The 22,704-nt window shown below is 46.1% G+C and overlaps 1 protein-coding gene across 1 annotated transcript in view; it reads left to right on the top strand.

The window, feature by feature from the left end:
• Positions 1–22,704, top strand: part of CFAP43 (cilia and flagella associated protein 43) — a 368,309-nt gene that overhangs the window by 342,872 nt on the left and 2,733 nt on the right. The window contains 2 exon segments of the mRNA XM_029610740.1: positions 3,550–3,630; positions 3,953–4,106. Coding sequence (XP_029466600.1) covers positions 3,550–3,630; positions 3,953–4,106 — 235 coding nt within the window.

Below are 22,704 nucleotides of genomic sequence, written 5' to 3'. Positions count from 1 at the left end.
TTATGTAGGAGAGTCTTAAGAAATCTTTGCAAATGTCATTTACCACATACATTTTTTCATCTGTGGTTCCTCAATTCTTATAATCATCGGTCTTGGTTGCACCTTTTTTTAATTTGTGTAGTGAATAACACTTATCTTTTATGTAGAATGACCAAAACGCTGAAGGTCCAAAACACTGAATGGTCCAAAAAGTCTAAGCTTCATTCTGCTACATTACTTGGGAAGGACCCACGCATCCTTGATAACATGAGGAAAAAATTATTTGCTGTGGCTACACTAAAGACAAGGATTCAAGCACACCAAGTACAAATAATACAATAGTTGTACAGTTCCATTAACACCGTACGAGATTTTCTGGCTTATATTCCAGAAGATAAAAAGGAAGTATACACTCTTTTTCTCAAAGAATCAGATGAGTCCATCAAACATCTTACCAGATCTATATACGATGGGTTTGATGTTGCAAGTAGAACATCTGCCATAGCAGCCAGGAAGCTAGCTTTGGACCTCTAGCGTGCTCTTTTTAAATATCAGAAACATGATGATTTTCCTTCCAGAAAGAAGAGCAAGTGCTATAGTGGAAATAATATGCCCACTCTTCAAGAAAAAGATAACCACATTGAAGAAGTTACTAAAAATAATTGGCCATATGGCTTCCATGATATATATAGTGCCGATTGCATGCCTCAAAATGAGAAGAACACAATGGCATCTCCATGGTAATTGGAGAAAAGAATGCGAACCATGTCCATGGCAATTCCAATTACAAATTACCTAAAAGAATCTTTACAATGGTAGATAAATTATGGAAACTTAAATTGTGGAGATGTGATGTACCCTCCACAAGTATAGAATATAATCACCAAAAGACAGCAGTTTACCACCAATGCTGCATGTCCTCTTGAGAAAACACAACAAATAAGACTGATTCAAATGCTTACATGCTAGTAAAATATCTCATCTCGGTAACAGACACAGAAACGACCTAACATACTCCCAGGATCTGTAGTAATGCACATAAACTAATCCACACACAGTTACACCTGTATTATGGAATACACTCAAACAGGAGCAACCCTATCTATGAAAAGGCAACAATGCAAATATTAAAAACCAATACACCTCTTATTAGGAAAACAGAACTAGCAAGCAGCTATAGATCTCCACACAGAAATAATTGTAAAACTATACTAATAAGCAGAATAAATGTTTCAAAACAGCTATGAACAGAATAATATCCAACAATTAAAAACTCATAAAAACTATTAAACATTCTCCAAACACCAATAAAATATTTCAATAAAGCAGACATCACATAATATTAAATAATTAAAATGGCAGGCAATCAAGAAAAATAAACTTAAAAAGCCACCTTTACTTACCTACTCCAGCAGCTCTCCTACTCCTCTTCCATGCAGGCCATAGCACACACCAGAAGCAGCAGTAGAAGCTAAGCTCTATACTCATGGTCCTCTTCCTTAGTGCCCATGGCTCTCACATACACACCATACCAATCATGCCCCCATGACCAGTTTCTGTCTCTCACACACCAATCATCTCCCAAACAATCTTTGACACATACACATCAGTCACCTTCCTGAACAGTTTCTCTCATGCCATACACATACACAGGCTTCCCACTCCCGTGTTCTACTTACATATATGGGCTTCTCACTCTCATAATCATTTTCTCTGTCTCTCACACACACACACACACTCACCAGTCTCTCACTCCCATGCTTGTTCTCTCCACATGCACAGGCTACTCATTCCCATAATCACTTTCTTTCTCTCTTTCACACACACAAACACACACCAGTCACCTGATCTCTCTCATGCATTCACCCACACACAGGCTTCCCACTCTCATGTTCTCTTTCAGATATACATGCTTCTCACTCCCATGCTGTGTCTCACACACACCCAGGTTTCTCACTCCCATGCTCACTTTCTTCACATGCACAGGCTTCTCATTCCCATAATCACTTTCTCTCTGTTACACAGATACACACCAGTCTCTCTCTCATTTCCATGCTCGCTCTCCATATGCACAGGCTTCTCATTCCCTGAATCACATTCTTTCTCTTCACTCACCCCAGTTTCTTTCTCTTACACACACTGTCATCTTACCAACCGGTCTCTCTCTCTCATGCATTCCCACACACACAGGCTTCCCACTTCCATACTCTCTCTCACATAATCAAGCTTCTCACTCCCATGCTTTCTTTCACACACACACACACACACACACACACACGCACACGCACACGCACACACCCCACAACACCAGGCTTCTTACACCCATGCTTTCTCACATACCCAGATTTCTCACTTCCATGCTTTTTCTCTCTCTCACACTCTCACATACACATCAGTCATCTCCCTTAGCACTCACTTTCATTGTCTTTCACATATACACACACATCAGCTCTCTGACCAGTTTCTCTCAATCACACACATGCTCTCAATCACACACAGGCTGGCTGGCTGCTTCTCTCTCTTTCTCTCACTCACTTCCTCTCTCCCCCCCCCCCCAGCACAAATGGTAGCTGCAGCAGCCTCCTCCTCCAGCCCCCGCAGGCCAAGAAAGAAGAATCCCATCAGCCGCGGGAGGCTCATGCTGCTGTCTCCTTTCCCGATTACCGTCTGTTTCAATTGCTCGGGGGCCGATGCTGCAGCCGCCGCTGCTACTTTATCACGCGGCACGGTCTTTCTCCTTCCCGCGCACCGCGTATCACTTCCTGTTCTGGGTCACGGTGGGGGGGGGGGGCAGGCGCGGGAAGAAGAAAAGGCCAGCCACGGGTGCCACTGCTTCTTCTACCACTGCTGCCGTTCCCACTGGGCTTGAATGTACTGATAGCCCGGTGGCAACAGCAGCAGGGAAGGAAGAGCAGTGGGAGAGACCAGGAGCACGCGACACACCTGCCAGTGCTTGGCGACACACCGGTTGAGAAGCACTGATCCTTGCAATATTATAGCATTTTGATGAATCTAGGGGTTTATCTTTTTAGAATGTAGTGAAATGAGATTGGTGTTAAGTGTTCAAGAGCCTGATCCACTAACCTAGGGGTTGGCAACTCCAGTCCTGGAGTGCCACAAACAGGTCAGTTTTCAAGATATCCACACTGAATAAGCATGAGATATATTTGCCTACAATGGATGCAGTGCATGCAAATATGGTACATGCCATGCATATTCATTATAGCTACCCTGAAAACTAGACCTGCTTGCAGCACTTGAGGAGAAGAGCTGCCTATCCTTGCCTAACCATATTTTTTAGCCATAGACAGAGAATGTGAGGAAAACATTAGTAAATCAGACCCAAGATATAAAAGCTATAATTTAGATTGTAAGCTTCTCAAGTATTATTCAAGCATTTCTGTCACAAATGTACATTTACTTGTTCCTAAAACGTTTTGCAGGTTTAACATTATTGCTAAGCCTGTTATTCTGGTATTTATCACAACAGGTCTGCCAGTGAAAAATCAGTAACAGATTAAAGAATTCATGCTAATAGCATTCATTCCATGATTATTTCTTGTTCCACAGTATCTAAATGTGTCAAATTATGACAGCAGAATTGCCCACCAGATGTCAGTATTGGAGGAAACTCTTAAGGTTCAAGAGAAGGTGAGCTATGAATTTACACTAAGCAGGAAACAAACACAAAAAATCAAATTAGTATTTGTTTTCAAGATGAGCATTCTCTACCTCAGGGATTCTCAAACCAGTCCTTGGGACACACCCAGACAATCAAGTTTTCAGGAAATCTACAATGAATATGCATGAGACAAATTTGCATACAGCGGAGGCAGTGCATGCAAATCTGTTTCATGCATATTTATGAAGAATATCCTGAAAACCTGACTGAGTTGAAAACCACTACTCTACATAGCTTTTACCAAAACTGCCTTAACAAAATCTTATGCACCTTTCCTTCTGAAATACCCAGCACCACAAGCAGAATGTGCAGAACCGTAAGAATATCATCAAGGACCTGGAAAAGCATATAAATCAGAGGGTCCAGATTAACAAGCAGCTTGACCAAGAGTTGGAAGAATTGTCTGTGTGTACGGCAGAAAGAAAACACATCTATAGCATAACCAGTAAGTCCATATGGCTAAACATTAGATCAGCGCTTCTCAACCAGTGTGTCGCCAAGCACCGGCAGGTGTGTCGCGTGCTCCCGGTCTCTCTTGCTGCTCTTCCTTCCCTGCTGCCGTTGCCGCCGGGCTATCAGCACGTACAAGCCCAGTGGGAACGGCAGCGGTGCTAGAAGTAGCAGTGGCACCTGCGGCTGGCCATTTCTTCTTCCCGCGCCTGCCTGCCTGCCCCCCCCCCCCCCCCCCCCCCGTGACCCGGAACAGGAAGTGATACACAGTGCGGTGTGCGGGAAGGAGAAAGAGCCGTGCCGCATGGAAAAGTAACATTGGCGGCAGCAGCATCGGTCCCCGAGCAATCGAAGCAGCCGGTAATCGGGAAAGGAGACAGCAACATGAGCCTCCCACGGCCGATGGGATTCTTCTTTCTTGGCCTGCGGGGGCTGGAGGAGGAGGAGGCTGCTGCAGCTACCATTTGAGCTGGGGGGTGGGGAGAGAAAGTGAGTGAGAGAAAGAGAGAGAAGCAGCCAGCCTGCCTGTGTGTAAGTGAGAGAATGTATTTGATTGAGAGCCTGTGTGTGATTGAGAGAAACTGGTCAGAGAGCTGATGTGTGTGTATATATGTGAGAGACAATGAAAGTGACTGCTCAGGGAGATGACTGATGTGTATGTGAGAGTGTGAGAGAGAGAAAAAGCATGGAAGTGAGAAATCTGGGTATGTGAGAAAGTATGGGAGTAAGAAGCCTGGTGTTGTGGGGGGGTGTGTGAAAGAAAGCATGGGAGTGAGAAGCCTGATTATGTGAGAGAGAGCATGGGAATGGGAAGCCTGTGTGTGTGAGTGTGCATGCATGAGAGAGAGACTGGTTGGTAAGGTGACGGTATGTGTGAGAGAAAGAGACTGGTGTGTGTGAATGTGTGAGAGAGAATGTGATTCAGGGAATGAGAAGCCTGTGCACGTGAAGAGTGAGCATGGGCGTGAGAAACCTGGGTGTGTGTGAGACACAGCATGAGAGTGAGAAGCCTGTATATCTGAAAGAGAACATGGGAGTGGGAAGCCTATGTGTGTGTATGTGTATGCATGAGAGAGGTCAGGTGACTGGTGTGTGTGTGTGTGTGTGAGAGAGAAAGAAAGTAATTATGGGAATGAGAAGCTGTGCATGTGAAGAGTGAGCATGGGAGTCAGAAACCTGGGTGTGCGTGAGACACAGCATGAGAGTGAGAAGCCTGTATATCTGAAAGAAAAAATGAGAGTGGGAAACCTATGTGTGTGTGTGTGTATGCATGAGAGAGATCAGGTGACTGGTGTGTGTTTGTGTGTGTGTGAGAGAGAGAGAAAGAAAGTGATTATGGGAATGAGAAGCCTGTGCATGTGAAGAGTGAGCATGGGAGTGAGAAACCTGGGTGTGTGTGAGACACAGCATGATAGTGAGAAGCCTGTATATCTGAAAGAGAACATGGGAGTGGGAAACCTGTGTGTGTGTGTGTGTGTGTGTGTATGCATGAGAGAGATCAGGTGACTGGTGTGTGTTTGTGTGTGTGAGAGAGAGAGAAAGAAAGTGATTATGGGAATGAGAAGCCTGTGCATGTGAAGAGTGAGCATGGGAGTGAGAAATCTGGGTGTGTGTGAGACACAGCATGATAGTGAGAAGCCTGTATATCTGAAAGAGAACATGGGAGTGGGAAACCTATGTGTGTGTGTGTGTATGCATGAGAGAGATCAGGTGACTGGTGTGTGTTTGTGTGTGTGAGAGAGAGAGAGAAAGAAAGTGATTATGGGAATGAGAAGCCTGTGCATGTGGAGAGAACAAGCATGGGAGTGAGAGACTGGTGAGTGCGTGTGTGTGTGTGTGTGAGACAGAGAAAGTGATTATGAGCGTGAGAAGCCCGTATATGTAAGTAGAACATGGGAGTGGGAAGCCTGTGTGTGTGTATAGCATGAGAGAAACTGTTCAGGAAGGTGACTGGTGTGTGTGTGTCAAATAAAATACTGTTTGGGAGATGATTGGTGTGTGAGAGACAGAAACTGGTCATGGGGGCATGATTGGTATGGTGTGTTTGTGAGAGATGTGGGCCCTAAGGAAGAGGACCATGAGTATAGAGCTTAGCCACTACTGCTGCTTCTGATGTGTGCTAAGGTCTGCATGGAAGAGGACAGGAGTAGGAGAGCTGCTGGAGGGGTAAGTAAAGGTAGCTTTTAAAGTTTATTTTTCTTGATTGACTGCCATTTTAATTATTTAATATTATGTGATGTGTCTGCTTTTTTGAAATATTTTATTTGTGTTTGGAGAATTTTTAATATTTTTTATGAGGTTTTTAATTGTTGGATGTTATTCTGTGCTTAACTGTTTTGAAACATTTATTCTGCTTATTAGTATAGTTTTATAATTATTTCTGTCTATAGCTGCTTGCTATTTCTGTCTTCCTAATAAGAGGTGTATTGGTTTTTAATATTTGTAGTGTTGCCTTTTCATAGATAGGGTTGCTCCTATTTGAGTGTATTCCATAATACAGGTGTAACTGTGTGCGGATTAGTTTATGTGCATTACTGCAGATCCTGGGAGTATGTTAGGTTGGTTCTGTGTCTGTTACCGAGATGAGATATTTTATTAGCATGTAAGTGTTTGTATCAGTCTTATTTGTTGTGTTTTCTCAAGAGGACATGCATTGGTGGTAAACTGCTGTCTTTTCATAAGTAGGGCTATTGAGCCTGGAAGTAGGAGTTTGAGTTGCTGTTACTGTGATGACACCAGAACCAGAATATCTTTTTTGTAGGGTGAGTTGTATGGGGAATGTCATAATTCTGCTTTACATCCATTATTGTGGGTCAGGGGGGTTCCCGTGGATGCAAACTGTACTTTTACATCTAGCCCCGAGACAATCATGGGTCAGTGTGTCACGGATGTGAGAACCATCTGTCAGGTGTGTCCCGACAGAAAAAAGGTTGAGAACCACTGCATTAGATGATAAAAAGGAACCAAATTCTAAATTGTGGACCTTACCTATCATTCCAAGGGATCTACTTTGTCACCAGCAGTAGATGTTAAAGGATTTTTTCCCTCAAGTGGTGCAACTATAGTTGAGGAACAGTCAAGATGTGGCGTTTTTAGCTACCTACTGTATGACCCCATGCTTTGCATGTACTATGGCCAACTCGGGTCCTTGAGAGCCACAAAGAGGTATAGTTTTCAAGATATCCACCATGAATATGCATGAGATATATTTGCATGCACTGCCTCCATTGTATGTAAATCTATCTCATGCATATTCATGGTGGATATCTTCCATACATTGAAGAGGAAGATAACAGTTTAGTAGGGGAACTGGTTAACAAATGGAATTTGAATTTAAGAATGACATATAATAAGGTTGCCTCGATAAAGGAAATAAAGATAAAGAGACACAATTAAAAGACCCCATTGTTTACATAGGAACTATTAGTATTGCAAAAGACTCTAAGAAGAGTAGAAGAGAAATAGAGAAAGAAAGGCATTAACTCAGAGAAGGCACATTTTCCGGAAACACTGAGAGACTTTAGAACCATTTGTTTCAATGCAAAGGGAAGCTATTATGCACAACAGCTTCGAATTTCTTTAAATCAACCAACCGTTTGAGCTATTTCATATAGTAAGATCATTAACAAAAAATTCAGCTATAGATTATGATAAGTATCCACTTAGTGAGAAATTAGCAGATTATTTTGAAGAAAAAATTGAGTATTTACAATGTCCTCTTTTTCTTTCATCCACAGCATTAGTGGGTGATCTCAAAATTGATGAGATTGACCCCGTATGGTTTGAGTTTAGACAAGTGTCTTTTATTAGACATAGATTTTGCAATTAGCAAGCTACATATGACCAATTGGACACTAGATCCATGTCCTTTTGCCTTTATAATAGGTGTGAAAAATCACTTTTACCCAATAATCAAAATGATAATGAATATATCTTTAAGAGAGGGAATAGTGCCTGAGTGCTTAAAGACTGCATCAGTGCAGAAGAACGCTAATATTTCTTTTGATAACCTAACCAACTACCATCTGGTGTCGAATTTTCCTACTTTGGCTAAAATAATTGAAAAATATGTGCTAGTTCAGCTAGGAGAATTTATAGAGAGAACAACAATTATAGATGAAAAACAATCTGGATCCAGAAAGGGACATTACATGGAACTACTGTTAACATCTTTGTTAGACTCCCTTTGTATCCAAGTTGATAAAGAAGGCAATGGACTACTAGTCCAATTAGACGTGTCTGTGGCCTTTGACACTATCGACCATAACTTGATGTTAAAATGATTGTGTCAGGTAGGTTTGGATGGGCAAGTGTTCAAGTGGTTTGAGTCTTTTTTTTGATTGGTAGAAAATTGAGAGTTCAGCAGGGTGTGGATTATTCTGCGTGGAAAGGATTGCGCTCAGGGGTACCATAGGGTTCATCCCTGTCATTGGTATTGTTTAACAACTTTTTGGTTCTGCTTGGAACTGTGTTGCCTCCCAAAAAGGAGTCGCTTGTATTGTGCTTGGCTGGTCGCGGGACGAACCAGTGACCAGCTGTTCTTACTGTCAGCCCTGAGCCGCTGGTGAGATTACCTGACGATGGGACAGACCCCCCAAGATGGGTAGGCCACCGTGCCTGAACAGGTTTGACATGCCAGTCTGAGGAACGCTGCTGCCTCTTAAAGATCCCCCGTCGTGCCCTCTGATGTCAAGAACTAGGAATGTGCATTTGTTTGCGATGAAATAGGATATATAGACAATATTTCCTATTTCGACGCAGTTCAGGGGGGGGGGGGTCGACGAAACGATAGGAAAACCCTGTCTTCCAGCTTTGTCCAAACAATAATGGGCTGCAAATGTATGGAGGGAACTCCAGGTTGCAGCCTTGCAGATGTCAGAAAGCGGCACCGATCGAAGGTGTGCTACTGAAGTCGCCATGGCCCTCACAGAGTGTGCTTTAACACGGTCTTGAAAAGGAATGCCAGCTTGCTGATAGCAGAAGGAGATGCAGTCCGCCAACCAGGAGGAAAGAGCCTGCTTACCCACAGGTTGTCCTAACTTGTTAGGATGGAAAGAGACGAATAATTGAGTGCTCTTCCTGGGGGCAACTGTACGGTCTAGATAAAAAGCTAGAGCCCGTTTACAGTCTAGGGTATGCAGAGTCTGTTCCCCGGAGTTGGAGTGGGGCCTGGGAAAGAAGATAGGTAGTATGATGGATTGATTAATATGAAACTCCGAAACTACCTTAGGTAAAAATTTAGGGTGAGTGCGGAGCACCGCCCGGTCCTGCAGGAGTTTAGTGTAAGGCGGATAGGTAACTAGGGCCTGTAATTCACTAACCCTGCGAGCTGAAGTGATAGCCAAAAGGAATAACACTTTCCATGTGAGATATTTTAAGTCACAGGAGTAAAGGGGTTCGAAAGGTGGTTTCATAAGGCGACCAAGAACCAGATTAAGGTCCCAAGATGGGGCCGGAGGACGTAAAGGTGGCTTCAAATGGAGCAATCCTTTAAGAAAGCGTGTTACAAGGGGTTGTACTGAAATAGGGACACCCCCGATACCTTTATGGAAGGCGGCTACCGCACTGACATGCATTCTAATGGAAGAGGTCTTTAGACCTGATTCTGATAGATGCCAGAGATAGTCCAAGAATTTAGAGATTGGACAGGAAAGGGGATCAAGGGACTGAGAAGTGCACCATGATGTATACCTTTTCCATTTGTAGGAATAAGATTTTCTTGTGGAAGGCTTTCGTGAAGCGATCAGGACACGAGAAACTGAAACCGAAAGGTTAAATGGCTGAAGGACTAACCTTTCAACATCCATGCCGTCAGGGACAAGGCTTGGAGGTTGGGATGGAGGAGGCATCCGTCGTTTTGAGTGATCAGATGCGGGTCCTTTCCCAGAGGAATGTGCCTGCGGATGGAGAGATCCTGGAGTATGGGAAACCACACTTGGCGTGGCCAGTGCGGTGCTATCAGGATCATAGTTCCCCTGTCCTGACGCAGCTTCACGAGAGTCTTCGACAGAAGAGGAAGTGGAGGGAATGCATAGAGCAGACCGGTTGTCCACGTGAGGGAGAATGCATCCCTCGGCCGAGAGTGCTGGCTCCGAATGAGAGAGCAGTAATTGTCTACTTTGTGGTTCTGAGGGGACGCAAAGAGGTCTATGTGGGGATAACCCCATTTGTGAAACAGAGAGGTCGCTACCAAGGGATCGAGCGACCACTCGTGTGGTTGGAAGACACGGCTCAGCTGGTCTGCCAATACATTGTCTGCTCCCGGCAAGTAGGTGGCCCTGAGGTACATGGAGCGGGAGAGGGCTTCTGCCCAAATCTGCGCAGCTTCCTGACACAGAAGGAAGGAGCCTGTGCCTCCCTGCTTGTTTATGTACCACATGGCCACCTGGTTGTCCGTCTGAATTAAGATTGTGCGTTTCGATAGGCAATCTTGAAAAGTCCTGAGAGCATAGCGGATTGCTCGCAGTTCCAGGAAATTTATCTGGTGTTTGGCTTCCTCTGGTGACCAGAACCCTTGAGTTTGTAAGTTGTTTACATGGGCTCCCCAACCGATGTTGGAAGCGTCGGTGGTGAGGATTACTTGAGGGTCTGGTGGAAGAAAGGGCAAGCCCTGTAGGAAGTTGAATTGATTTATCCACCAGGCAAGAGACAGACGGAGTGCATCGGTGATGCGAACAATGGAGGACAGAAGCTGAACAGCTTGGGTCCATTGCAATCTCAGAGTCCATTGCATGACTCTCATGGCCAGACGGGCCATGGGAGTCACATAAACTGAGGAGGCCATTTGTCCCAGCAGAATGAGGAACTGGCGAGCTGTTGCTGTGCGTTGAGACTGCAACTGGCAAGCTAGGGACACCAGGATTTGAACCCGTTGATGAGGAAGGAAGGCTTTGGCCTGTAAGGTGTCCAAGTCTGCCCCAATGAAGAATAAGGTTTGAGATGGGACTAAAAAGAATTTCTCGTAATTGACAAGAAACCCTAGAGAAAGTAGAGTTTGAATTGTCAGGGTCAGGGAGGACCGAGCGATTTGCTGGGTTGGGGCCCTGATTAACCAATCGTCCAGGTAGGGGTAGACGTGGATACCTTCCTTCCTGAGGAACGCTGCAACCACCACGAGGCATTTGGTAAAGACCCGTGGTGCAGATGCCAGGCCGAAAGGTAGCACTCGGTATTGGTAGTGATTTCGGCCTACTAAAAAACGGAGGTATTTGCGATGAGACTGAGTTATCGCAATGTGAGTATAGGCATCTTTTAGGTCTAGAGAGCATAGCCAGTCCCCTCTTTGCAGCAGAGGGAGAAGCGAGCCCAGGGTTACCATCTTGAACTTCTCTTTGTGAAGGTACTTGTTGAGGGCCCGTAGGTCCAGGATTGGTCGAAGTCCTCCTGACTTTTTTGGGATCAGAAAGTACCTGGAGGGAGACCGGTGACGTCACCCACCAAGATGGCCGCCTAAGACCTCGGCTCCCCCCTCCTCCGCCGCTAATCCGCCTTCATCGCGGTATCCTCCGGTCCGGTCCGGTCCGGTCCGGTCGCGGTATCCTCCGGTCCGGTCCGGGGCACCAGCATCCCACCGATCTAAGGTCTCCAGGCTCTAAGGATGGCTACCCCCCGGAAAAAACCCGATCTCAACCGCTTCTCTTTCGCGGCAGCGAGCACAGCCGCGGCGCTCGGGGAAGGAGACAAGATGGTGCTGGTCCCGGAGAGTGCAGCGGAATCGGAGCCTGCAGAGCCGCTCCTAGACTCGGAGGTCCCCACCAGGTATGAGTTTCGGGCCTGGTTTCAAGAGCTGCGGGGGGATATGGCCCGGTTTCGCCAAGAACTTGGCGATATGATTGAGAGCACTAAAAGGGATGTCCGGGAGCTGGAGAGGCGCGCCGATGAGACTGAGCGCGGCCTGCAGGAAACGCAAACGGAGCTGGACTCTGTGCGGGAAGAGCTGGGGCAGCTTAAGGACTCCCACGAAGAACTACAGTCTCACGTCGAAGACCTGGAGAATAGAAACCGGAGGGTGAATTTACGTTTTAGAGGGGTGCCGGAGGGAGAGGACTTTCGTGATTGCACACAAGTGGTGCAAGGCATCTGTGCCCACTTGCTGGACCCGGAGGGGACTACAGAGAAGCCGAGGGAAGTGGTTCTAGAACGGGTTTCCTGGTTAAAGTTTCCTGGTTAAAGTTTCCTGGTTAAAGTTTCCTGGTTAAAGTTTCCTGGTTAAAGAAGCAGTGGCCCGGGCAGCGAGAGACATGGGCACTATCCACTGGAAGAACTGTAAAATTGAGGTGTTTCAGGACTTGGCTATTTCCACTATCCGCAAACGGCGGGAATTTAGAGATGTTATTGGCATTCTCCGCTCCCATAATATTAGGTACCGATGGCTTTTTCCATTTGGCCTCCACTTTACTATTAATGGTGTGTCATCCCGCGTGCAGCGAGTAATGGAAGCTGAGGATATCCTGCGGGCAGCAGGTCTACCAGCCTCAGACCCGGAGGGACTCCGTGAAGCCTCTACAGCGAGCAGTACTCGAAAGAGTGACAGGCCCAGGTGGAAGCGAGTGGATAATGGCGGTAAACGACTACGTCGCAGATCTGGGGGTCCAGCGGGACTCGAAGAACCAGGATGAGTCCACAGGGGACTATGTTCAGGTTTTTATTTTTCTTAGACTGATCAGCCTCTGATGGAATGAGACTCAGTGGGAGTGCTATCCTAAGCAGCACTCGAGGACTGCAGTGGCTTATAACGGGGTTTACCCTCATGGTTTGGTTGTTACTGTTCAAGTTCTGCTGGTTGAAGTTTTGAACCCATGTTTTCCCCTTTAATGTAAAGGGCGTTCCATTTTATGTGGTTATCTATGCGGAGGAGGGGGGACCCTATTTCGGTCATATGGTGGCGTCAGGTCTCCCATGGAGGAGCTCCACTCGAGGCAGAGTGGCGAGCAGTTGGGTGGGGATGGGAGGGGGTTATGGGAGTGGGAATGTGCTGGGGTTAGGCATATTTTCTAAAGGTACGGGTCGGTCTACCACGCGCTGGGTATGGGGCTTAGTTCATGTCCTCCCCGGGCATGTCTTGGGGGGTATAGCAATGCTCATCCACAATCCGCTATGAGGCCATTAAAACTGCTTTCTATTAATGTAAAGGGTCTTAACACTTACCACAAACGACAAATGTTTATGCGGGATATGGCCCATCATCAGGTGGATATTATCTTTTGCCAAGAAACACACCTTAGAAAATGCTACGCACGGTTATTAACCTCTAAGGGGTATCCCCAAGTTTTCCACGCTGCAGCTACTCCTCAATATAAATATAATGGGGTAGGGATCCTGTTTGCTAGCTCTGTAGTGGTGGATATTTTATCTGAGATCCGGGATGTGGAGGGTCGATATGTTTTGGTGAAAGCCAAAATTAATGAGGAATTGTATACCTTTTTAAATGTGTATGCTCCTAATGCTGAACAGACTGGGTTTTTCACTAAACTATCGACTGTTATTAGTGAGTGGACGGAAGGTCGTCTTATAGTTGGGGGAGACTTTAACATTACGAGATATCCCTATCTGGATAACACCCATAGTGGTTGTGTTGGGGGGAAAGTAGCACGGAAGTCACTTAAACATCTCATTGAAGATCGGGGGCTTACGGATATTTGGAGATTACGTAACCCCACTGCGAGGAATTATACGTTCTATTCTCATCCACATAAGTCCTATTCTAGGATTGATTACTTTCTGATTGATAAGGATACCGTGGGGAAGGTCTTGGAAGCGGAGGTGGGCACTATTACTTGGTCAGACCACGCCCCAGTGTGGCTTAAGTTGCAAACCAAAGATACTCCGATGGGCACTAAATTTTGGAGGTTAAATGATAGCTTATTGGACGACAAGGAGTTTGTGTCTCGGCTCCGACAGCGGATTATTGAATTCCTGGACATTAATGATAATGGGGAAGTCTCTCCAGGGGTGATTTGGGATAGTCTGAAGGCCTATGTTCGAGGTCTTTGTATAGCGCGGGCAGCTTATGTAAAAAAAGCAAAGGACCAGGAACGTTTACGCCTTCTGGAGCGAGTGGCTACATTGGAGCTGAGACACAAGCGAACCTTAGATCCCGATGCTTTACAGCCTTTAGTGGCGGCTCGTCAAGCCCTGCAAGCTCTGGAAGGGGATAAGATAGCTTATCAACTGCAACTGCTGAAGCAGCACCATTTTGAATGGGGAAACAAGGCTGGGCGCTACTTGGCCAGGAAGCTTAAGGAAAAAGTTGCGCAGTCTCAAATTACTAAAATAAGGGGGGCTCAGGGTCAATTTGTATACTCTCAGAAAGATATAGGGCACTGTTTCAATCAATTCTATCAGCACTTGTATGATTCCGAGACTTTGTGCACGTCGGAGGAGATTGCTCAGTATTTGCAGGACGTCAAGCTGCCGGAGCTATCCCAAGCACATAGGGATACTCTCAATGCGGACCTGAGGGAAGGGGAGGTGGCGTTGATTATTAATGATCTCAAAGTCGGGAAAGCCCCCGGGTTAGACGGGTTTACAGGGAAATTTTATAAAGTCTTCAGCACAGAGTTGATCCCGCCCTTGGTGGCTATGTATAATGATGTTCGGCTGGGAGGAACATTTTCAAAGGAATCCAATACAGCGGGCATCACGGTCCTGGCCAAACCGGGTAGAGACCATACCCTATGCGGGTCATACCGGCCAATATCTCTGATCAACATTGATCTGAAAATCTTGGCACGGGCGTTGGCTCTCCGCTTGGGCAGGGTAGCTCCCTGGCTGGTGGATAAGGATCAGTCCGGTTTTATCCCGGGCCGACTCGCCTCGGATAATGTGAGGCGGGTGGTGGAACTTATGTGGTGGGCTCAGTCCCAGGATATCCCGGTGGTGCTACTTACGGTGGATGCCGAAAAGGCGTTTGATCGGGTGCACTGGCCATTCTTATTCCAAGTCTTGCAAGCTATGGGTATAGGGGAAACTTTCATTACTTGGATCAAAAAGCTTTATAGTCATCCACATGCTAGGATAAAAATTAATGGGGCCTATTCGGACCCATTCGAAGTCAAACGGGGTACTCGGCAGGGTTGCCCTTTGTCCCCTCTGCTATTTGCTCTCTCGTTAGAGCCCCTAGCGGAAAAAATCCGACGGCGGGAGGATATATTCAGAGTACAGGTAGGGGATACGTCTTACAAGATCTTGCTTTTTGCTGATGATCTTTTATTCACTCTTGCTAGTCCAGAGACATCCCTGAGCCTCCTCTTAGAGGAACTGCGGGCGTTTGGACGGCTGTCTGGCTTTAAGATTAATGCAGATAAGTCTGAACTATTGAATGTTTCCATGCCGGAGGAACATTTTAGCCTCCTTGGGAAGGGCCTGCCCTTTCGATGTGCCAAGGACTCTATAAAATATTTGGGGGTTAAAATTGGGCCCCGTCTTGAGGAGCTTTTCCGGCTTAATTATGGGCCTTTGTGGTCTCAGATTCAGCAAGATATGGATAGGTGGGATCGGACGGACCTCTCCTGGTTCGGCAGGGTAGCCGCCCTTAAAATGAACATTTTACCTAGGCTATGCTATGTATTCCAAACATTACCTGTTCCGGTGCCAGAGGGGGCCATGAGGATTTGGCAAAGAAAGCTGTTCCGTTTCATTTGGAAGCACAAACCCCCGAGGGTTTCTCGTTCTATTTTATATAGGGATAAACTGCGTGGTGGCCTTAATGTGCCCAATTTGAGTTGGTATTATACCGCCATCCTGCTAGGAGTGATTGTTACTTGGCATGACACTAGGGAACCCAAGCCGTGGGTAGTTATAGAACAGGCAGTCTCTGGGGAGGTACCACTGGCGTATAGGGCGTGGAGCAGGGAATGGGGGTCAGTTATCACCCACTCACTCACACCATTTACTAAGGCTGTTTTACAGCTTTGGGGAAAATGGAGGACCCGGTTAGCGGGACCCAAAAGAATATACTATCTTACTTCAATTCTGTGGGACCCTGGGTTCTCCCCGGGTATGGATAAGGCCTTTTCTCACAGGTGGACACAGCTAGGCTTGACAAAGGCTGGGCAATTTTGTAGGGGGTCCTGAGTTTTGGATCTAGCGGAGCTACAAGATAAATATGGTGGGTCCCCGGGAGATTGGTATGCATTACAGCAGATTACACACTTTCTTCGCTCGGTGGGGGCGCCAGGGGAGATAGCTAAGGGTAGATCCCTCTTCGAATCCTTTTGTGATCAGCGAGGGCCTCTTGGTAAACCTATATCCTGACTCTATCAGCTGCTTAATAATGGGGATCAAACTAAAGTATCCTATCAACTTCATTGGGAATCCGATCTGGGACAGACTCTTCAAGACTCCGACTGGGACAAATGTCATATGATCATGGGGAGGAGCTCCGTTTCTGCTAATATTAAGGAAAATGGTTATAAATTACTATATAGATGGTATATGTCCCTGGCCCGATTACACCGAATGAACCCTAATATCGGCGACTCATGCTGGAGGCGGTGCGGGGAAAGGGGCACATTTTATCACATGTGGTGGACTTGCTCCAAGGTCCAGACTTTTTGGGCTTTGATTACGGGGTATGCCTCTGAGCTGCTTGGGGTTGTAGTCCCATTGGACCCCAGAGGCTGTCTCCTTAGTCTGGTGGAGGGGATGAGTAATAATAAGCATACGCTGCTTTTGCTACAAATTTATATTGCTGCGCGCAGTGAAATCGCTTTCAGGTGGAAAAATGAGGAGGTCCCTTCTATGCTGCAGGTTTATCAGAGGTTGCATAGGCTGTACCAGATGGGTCGTTTGACCGCGCTTAAAAATGACCGTATTCACAAGTTTCAGGATGTGTGGGCTCCGTATACAGCATGGTTGGCAAAGCAATCGTGAAGTAGATCACCCTGACTGTGGAAAACTATAGGTATGGGGGGAGGGTTGGGGAGGTGGGATGGGGGGGGGGGGGGGGGGGGGGGGGGTGGGAGCGGGGGAAAACTGGAAAACGATATTGCTCATGTATATATTTGGCTTGACGGTCTGAGTTCATAATACGTCCTGCCACTGGTTGTTCAGACTTCTTTTTATTCACCACTCCTCTTGATGTACCTTACCAATATGTTTGCCATAGGATGGATCTTAGGTGTGGGTGATAGTTGGTTGGGCTTTTATGTGCCTATGTTCTGTTTAACTATACCTGTATGGGACCTGGTCCGCGTTCTGTGATGTAACATTTGTTTTCCATGCAAAATAAAACAAAAACTTACAAAAAAAAAAAAAAGAAAGTACCTGGAGTAGAACCCTAGTCCTTGTTGTGAGGTGGGGACAGGTTCTATAGCGTTTGACTGGAGGAGAAGGGAAACCTCCTGCTCTAGAATAATAGAGTGATCGGTGAGTCTCCACGCCTGCAGGGGTGGGGAGTCCGAAGGGAGAGTCAGGAAGTTGAGGTGGTAGCCCTGTGCAATTATCGCTATCACCCATTGATCTGTGGTGATATGCTGCCATTTTTCTAGAAAGTGGCTTAACCGACCTCCTACTGGTATAGTTGGAAGAGGGATTTGGCATCTGCTCTCTAATTGAAAGTCAAAAACCCGATGCAGGGCCAGGTTGTGGAGCTGTTGCGGGTTTTTGTTTTCGAGACTGACGAGGCTGAGTTTTATGGTAAGGCCTCGCAGGCCTAGACTTGGCTAGTGGGGGATAATACTTCCGTGGACGGAAGAATGACTTTTTTGAGTCCTTCTTAAATGGTTGTTTAGAAGGCAAGTCAGAAGGAATAGATGAGAGCTGTTTAAGTGTCTCATGATGATCCTTCAGTTCAGCAACAATTTGCTGAATTTGCTTACCAAATAAATTATTCCCTAGACAGGGCAAATCAGAGAGCCTGTCCTGAACTTCCGGGCGAAGGTCAGACGACTTAAGCCAAGCCCAGCGTCTGGCAGAGATGGCCGTAGCAGAAAGTCTAGTGGAAGCATCAAAGATGTCATAAGCTGTTCTTATTTCATGCTTCCCAGCTTCAAACCCTTTGTTTAGTAGGGACTGAAGCTGTGGCTGGAACTGCTCTGGTAAGGCATCTGAGTACTCCTGTATCTGTTTCAGGATGACCCTATTGTATTGGGTCATATACAATTGATAAGAAGCTATTCTGAAAATTAGCATAGCTCCTTGGTATACTTTCCTACCTATACTATCTAGGAATTTATTTTCCTTAGTAGGAGATATGGAAGAATGTGGCTTTAATCTTTTAGCTTACTTTTGAGCTGATTCTTCCACAACAGAGTGATGATCTAATTGTGGTTTCTGAAAGCCAGGTGCTGACTGTACAAGATAGGTAGAGTCAGCTTTTTTGTTCACTGGAGCAACAGATCCAGGAGATTCCCAATTCTTTTTGAGAAGGTCCAGAAAAACCTGATGAATTGGAATAGAGGTGATGACTTTAGGGGCATCCAAGAATTGGAGCAACTCCATCATCTGGTGCCTGTCATCTTGTTCTGATTGAAGCTGAAAAGGGACCAACTCCGACATGTCCTTCACAAAATTTATGAAAGAGAGGTCCTCAGGGGGAGAACGCTTTCTACTCTCCGCAGGAGAGGGTGGTGAAGGCAAATCATCGGTGTCAGTAGAGGTATCATCACCCCAGGTGTCATAAGGATCAGGCTGCTGACCTGTAGGACCATGAGGGGGCTGTATACCTGAAGGCCCCGGTTGAGGCTCCGAGAGATTCGAAGGAATTACCGGGGGCATCGAGAATGTCCTCGATGGAATCAGTGCCGGCATCGAAGGAATCTGTGTCGTCATCGAAGGAATCGGTGCCGTCATCGAAAATCTCGGTGGAGCTGATGTGCGTATCGCCCCCGAGGAATGTACCGGTGGCGAGGGACGACAAGGCACCGATGGAACTACCCCCGAAGGGGGAATTCGGAACGGTGTTTCTCCACCTGATGAGAAGGCTGTCGGTGACCCGGGTGTTGCCGGTGGAAGGGCATTCATAAGCGCTTCCATCTGAGCAAGCAGCGGTGCCAGTGCTGCTGGAATCGGGTCGGTGACCGGTTCCAATCTCGGTGCCAGGGTTGGTGCCGAAGGAGTCTGGAACCGTAGCATCGCCTTGTCGATGGCCTCCTGGACCAGCCGGTCCAGTTCTACCCGGAGACCTGGGGTAACAAGGCCCGGCTCTACGGGAGAGGGAGGCTGAGGCTGAGCCGGAGGGACCACCGTCACCGGTGGAATCGCGGCTCCCAAACCCCGGAGGGGTGAGGGTTGCCTCGGTGTCTGCGAGACAGGAGTGGACGGTGCCACTTCTGGTCGAGACTTCTTCGACGGAGGCTCGGACAGCACGGAGGTCGATGACTTCGATTCCTCGACGGTCCGAGACTTATGACGTCGATGGCGATGTTTGTCTTTCCGATCCCCTCGATCTTCGGGGGAAGGGACAGGCGTCGATGGCCGTGAAGATGTCGATGGCGGACGGTCACCGGGAGGGTATCGATGACGTCGATGCAATCGATGGCGTCGGAGTGTGAGCATGGAAAAGGAGTCCCATCTTCTCCATTCTAGCTTTGCAACCTTTTGGTGTCATTAAGGCACATTTGGTGCAAGTCAGGACATCATGCTCACTCCCTAAACACAAAACACAGACTCTATGTGGGTCTGTGATGGACATAGTACGTGTACAGTCCGGGCAGCGACGGAACCCCGACGCCATGGCCATAGGCCAAAAATTTAGCCGCGGGATGGTCGACTGCCAACAGGCCTCGAGGGCCAAATTCGACGGTAGTCGACAAAAACAACTTCAAAAAACTTACCGAAGTACCGCGGAGTAAAAATTGAAGAAGGGAGACCCCTGAGGGGCAATTTTTTCTTCAAGAATAAAGTTGAAGAGATTCCTGTCAGGAATGTGGTAAGAGCTCCTTAACCACGTGGCAACTGCTACGCGGAAAAAAGAAGACTGAAGGGAGACCCCTGCTGGCTGCAGGGTTAGTACCGTGCTGGGCATGCCCAGTAGGGGCCAGTCAAAGTTCCTGAAACTTTGACAGAAGTTTTCCGTGGTTGGGCTCCATCCTCGATGTCACCCATTTGTGAGGACAACCATCCTGCTTGTCCTGTGAGAAAAGACTATGACCACAAATGCTCATAGTCTGGATAATAACATCAGATTGCAGGCCTAATGGTGGAGACAGACTTAGATATTGCTGCTTAGACATGGTTCACTGATTCTCATGCTTGGGATATGGCCATCCCAGCTATAACTTGTTAAGGAAAGACAGAGGACAGAAAAAGAGGAAGAATAGCCCTGTATATCAAAAATAATATCCAAGCAAGTGAATTGCAAGGGAGATGGGGTAGAGAAGAACCATTATGGACCATCCTAAATAAAAGATGGTACTTCCATTTTTATGGTCTGGCCTACAGGTCTCTGACTCAAACAGAAGAACTGGACAGAGATATGGTCAAAAACATCCAAAACATAGGAAAGAAGAGAGAAGTGATACTTGGAGATTTTAATCTGCCAGTTGGGATTAGAGTATCCCAGATGCAGAATCATCAAGAAGTAGAGAGACAGTGGATGCCCTTCAAGGGGTTCTGCTCAAAGAAATGGTAATGGAACCCACGATGGAGGATGCGATACTCAACTTGTGGATGTCGTCTCTAATATCTAGGTAGGTGACCACCTGAGTACCAATGATCATTAGATTGTATGGTTTGATATTGCAAATAGGAAACAGAGAAGTAACATAAAGACCCAAGTTTTGAATTTAAAAAATATGGACTTTATCAAAATGGAGATGTACCTTGAGTAAGAACTAGAAGACTGAGAGAAAATTAGGTGAAGTGGAAAAACAGTGAGCCAAATTAAAAGGAGTTATTACAAAGGCAACAAATCTATATGTTAGAAAAGTAAACAAAAATAAGAGGAAAAAGAAAATGATCTGGTTCTCAAAGGAGATGGCTGAAAAAATTGTTTTTTTTAAATACGAACACTCAGTTCTGCTTACTAGCTGCCTTACAGACTTTTAAAAATAAACACACTACCTACTGCTTACTAGCTGCCTTATTGACTATTTAAAAATACAAAGTCTAACTTGTTTATTCACTGCCTTACTATTAAAAGCACAAACACACTAAATAATATTCCCAAATAGTTAACTTTGCCCCAATATTTTTTAAAAAGACAATGTCCCAAGCAAAAACTTACTGATTCCTTTCAGCCACCAGCAAGGTGGTCCTCTCCTCTCAGTGCTCCCATAATGCTTATGCTTTTTCCTATTTTGTTCAGATGGATCCTTCTTCCAATTTTTGAAGGATTTTTTTTTGGCTAAAATAGCCTCTTTCACCTCACCTTTTAACCATGCCAGTAATCATTGTGCCTTCCCCTCCCACCTTTCTTAATACATGGAATACATCAGGACTGCGTTTCTAAGATTGTATTTTTAAACAATGTCCACGCCCGTTGTACATTTTTAACATTTGCAGCTGCACCTTTCAGTTTTTTTCTATTTTCCTCATTTTATCAGTTTCCCTTTTGAAAATTTAGTTTTAGAGCTGTAGATTTACATATTGTCCCCCTTCCAGTCAGTTCAAATTTGATCATGTTATGATCACTATTGCCAAGTGGCCCCACCACCATTACCTCTCTCACCAAATCCTGCATTCCACTAAGAATTAAATCTAAAATAGCTCCCTCATTGGGGAATCTTACATCTTTGCAAGCACTGTATCTACAATCTTATGAGAAGGAAGTGTGGAAGATTCAGTCGGAACCTCTAGGATTTTCAGAATTCCAAAAACTTCCACCATAGAGTCTGTTAGTTTTCAGACCTCAACCTTTAGCAGGTTACCCAGTTTCTCGATAAAACATGAATAAGTCAGATCCTCCGGTGGAGACCAGTGATCTTTGGGTTCTTCTGGAGGGTCCGATGGAATATCTGTTAAGCTGGAGGGTGATTTGTCTGGAGGAGAACCCTGATGTTCAGACTGTGGAAACACGCCAAGTTGGGTTCCCCGGGTTATCCCCTTTTGGAGACCAAGGTCCCCCCCCCCCCCACTCCCCATGAAGGGGACAGATAAAATGGCTCCTGGTCTTTCTCCTCAACCAACTCTAGACTGTGATGGATAGAGAATAGATTGTGGATGACTGAAGAAATTTGTTCCATGGCTTGTTGAGAGCAGCTAGTGGAACTGCTGTGGGGGCGGTTGCTTCCCAAGCGAAGACATGGAAGATTGACCCCTACCTTGAGGACGTATAACCGCCAATAGTATAACCAACGGTAGCTGCCTTGGATCCCTTGAACCTTTATCTGGGCCATCTCGCTTATCTCTCAAGGAAAGCTCCTCCTGGAGATCAGAATCTCTACCATGGGAGCAGGTAAAGAAGTCCAAGAAAACTATGCAGTCTCCTTGACAAGAGGAGGACCTCAAACTTAATGAGAGAAGTTTAGAAGGAGAAATCCAAGGTGGTTGAAAGAGGATGTCCAATATCGTATCGAAACTATGCATAGAGTTAAGCGACCTGGAAATATTCAACTTTCCCTTCTTGTGAGACCCTTGGAGTTGTCCCTGATCTGAGGTGACTTGCGTCTATCATTTTGCAAGGATGACACGTGTCTATTAAGTTGTACCTG

The sequence above is a fragment of the Rhinatrema bivittatum genome, chromosome 7 (assembly GCF_901001135.1).
Source record: "Rhinatrema bivittatum chromosome 7, aRhiBiv1.1, whole genome shotgun sequence".
Classification (NCBI taxonomy): Eukaryota; Metazoa; Chordata; class Amphibia; order Gymnophiona; family Rhinatrematidae; genus Rhinatrema; species Rhinatrema bivittatum.
Note: the sequence above shows the minus strand (reverse complement) of the source record. Positions and strands in the feature narration are given on the sequence as shown.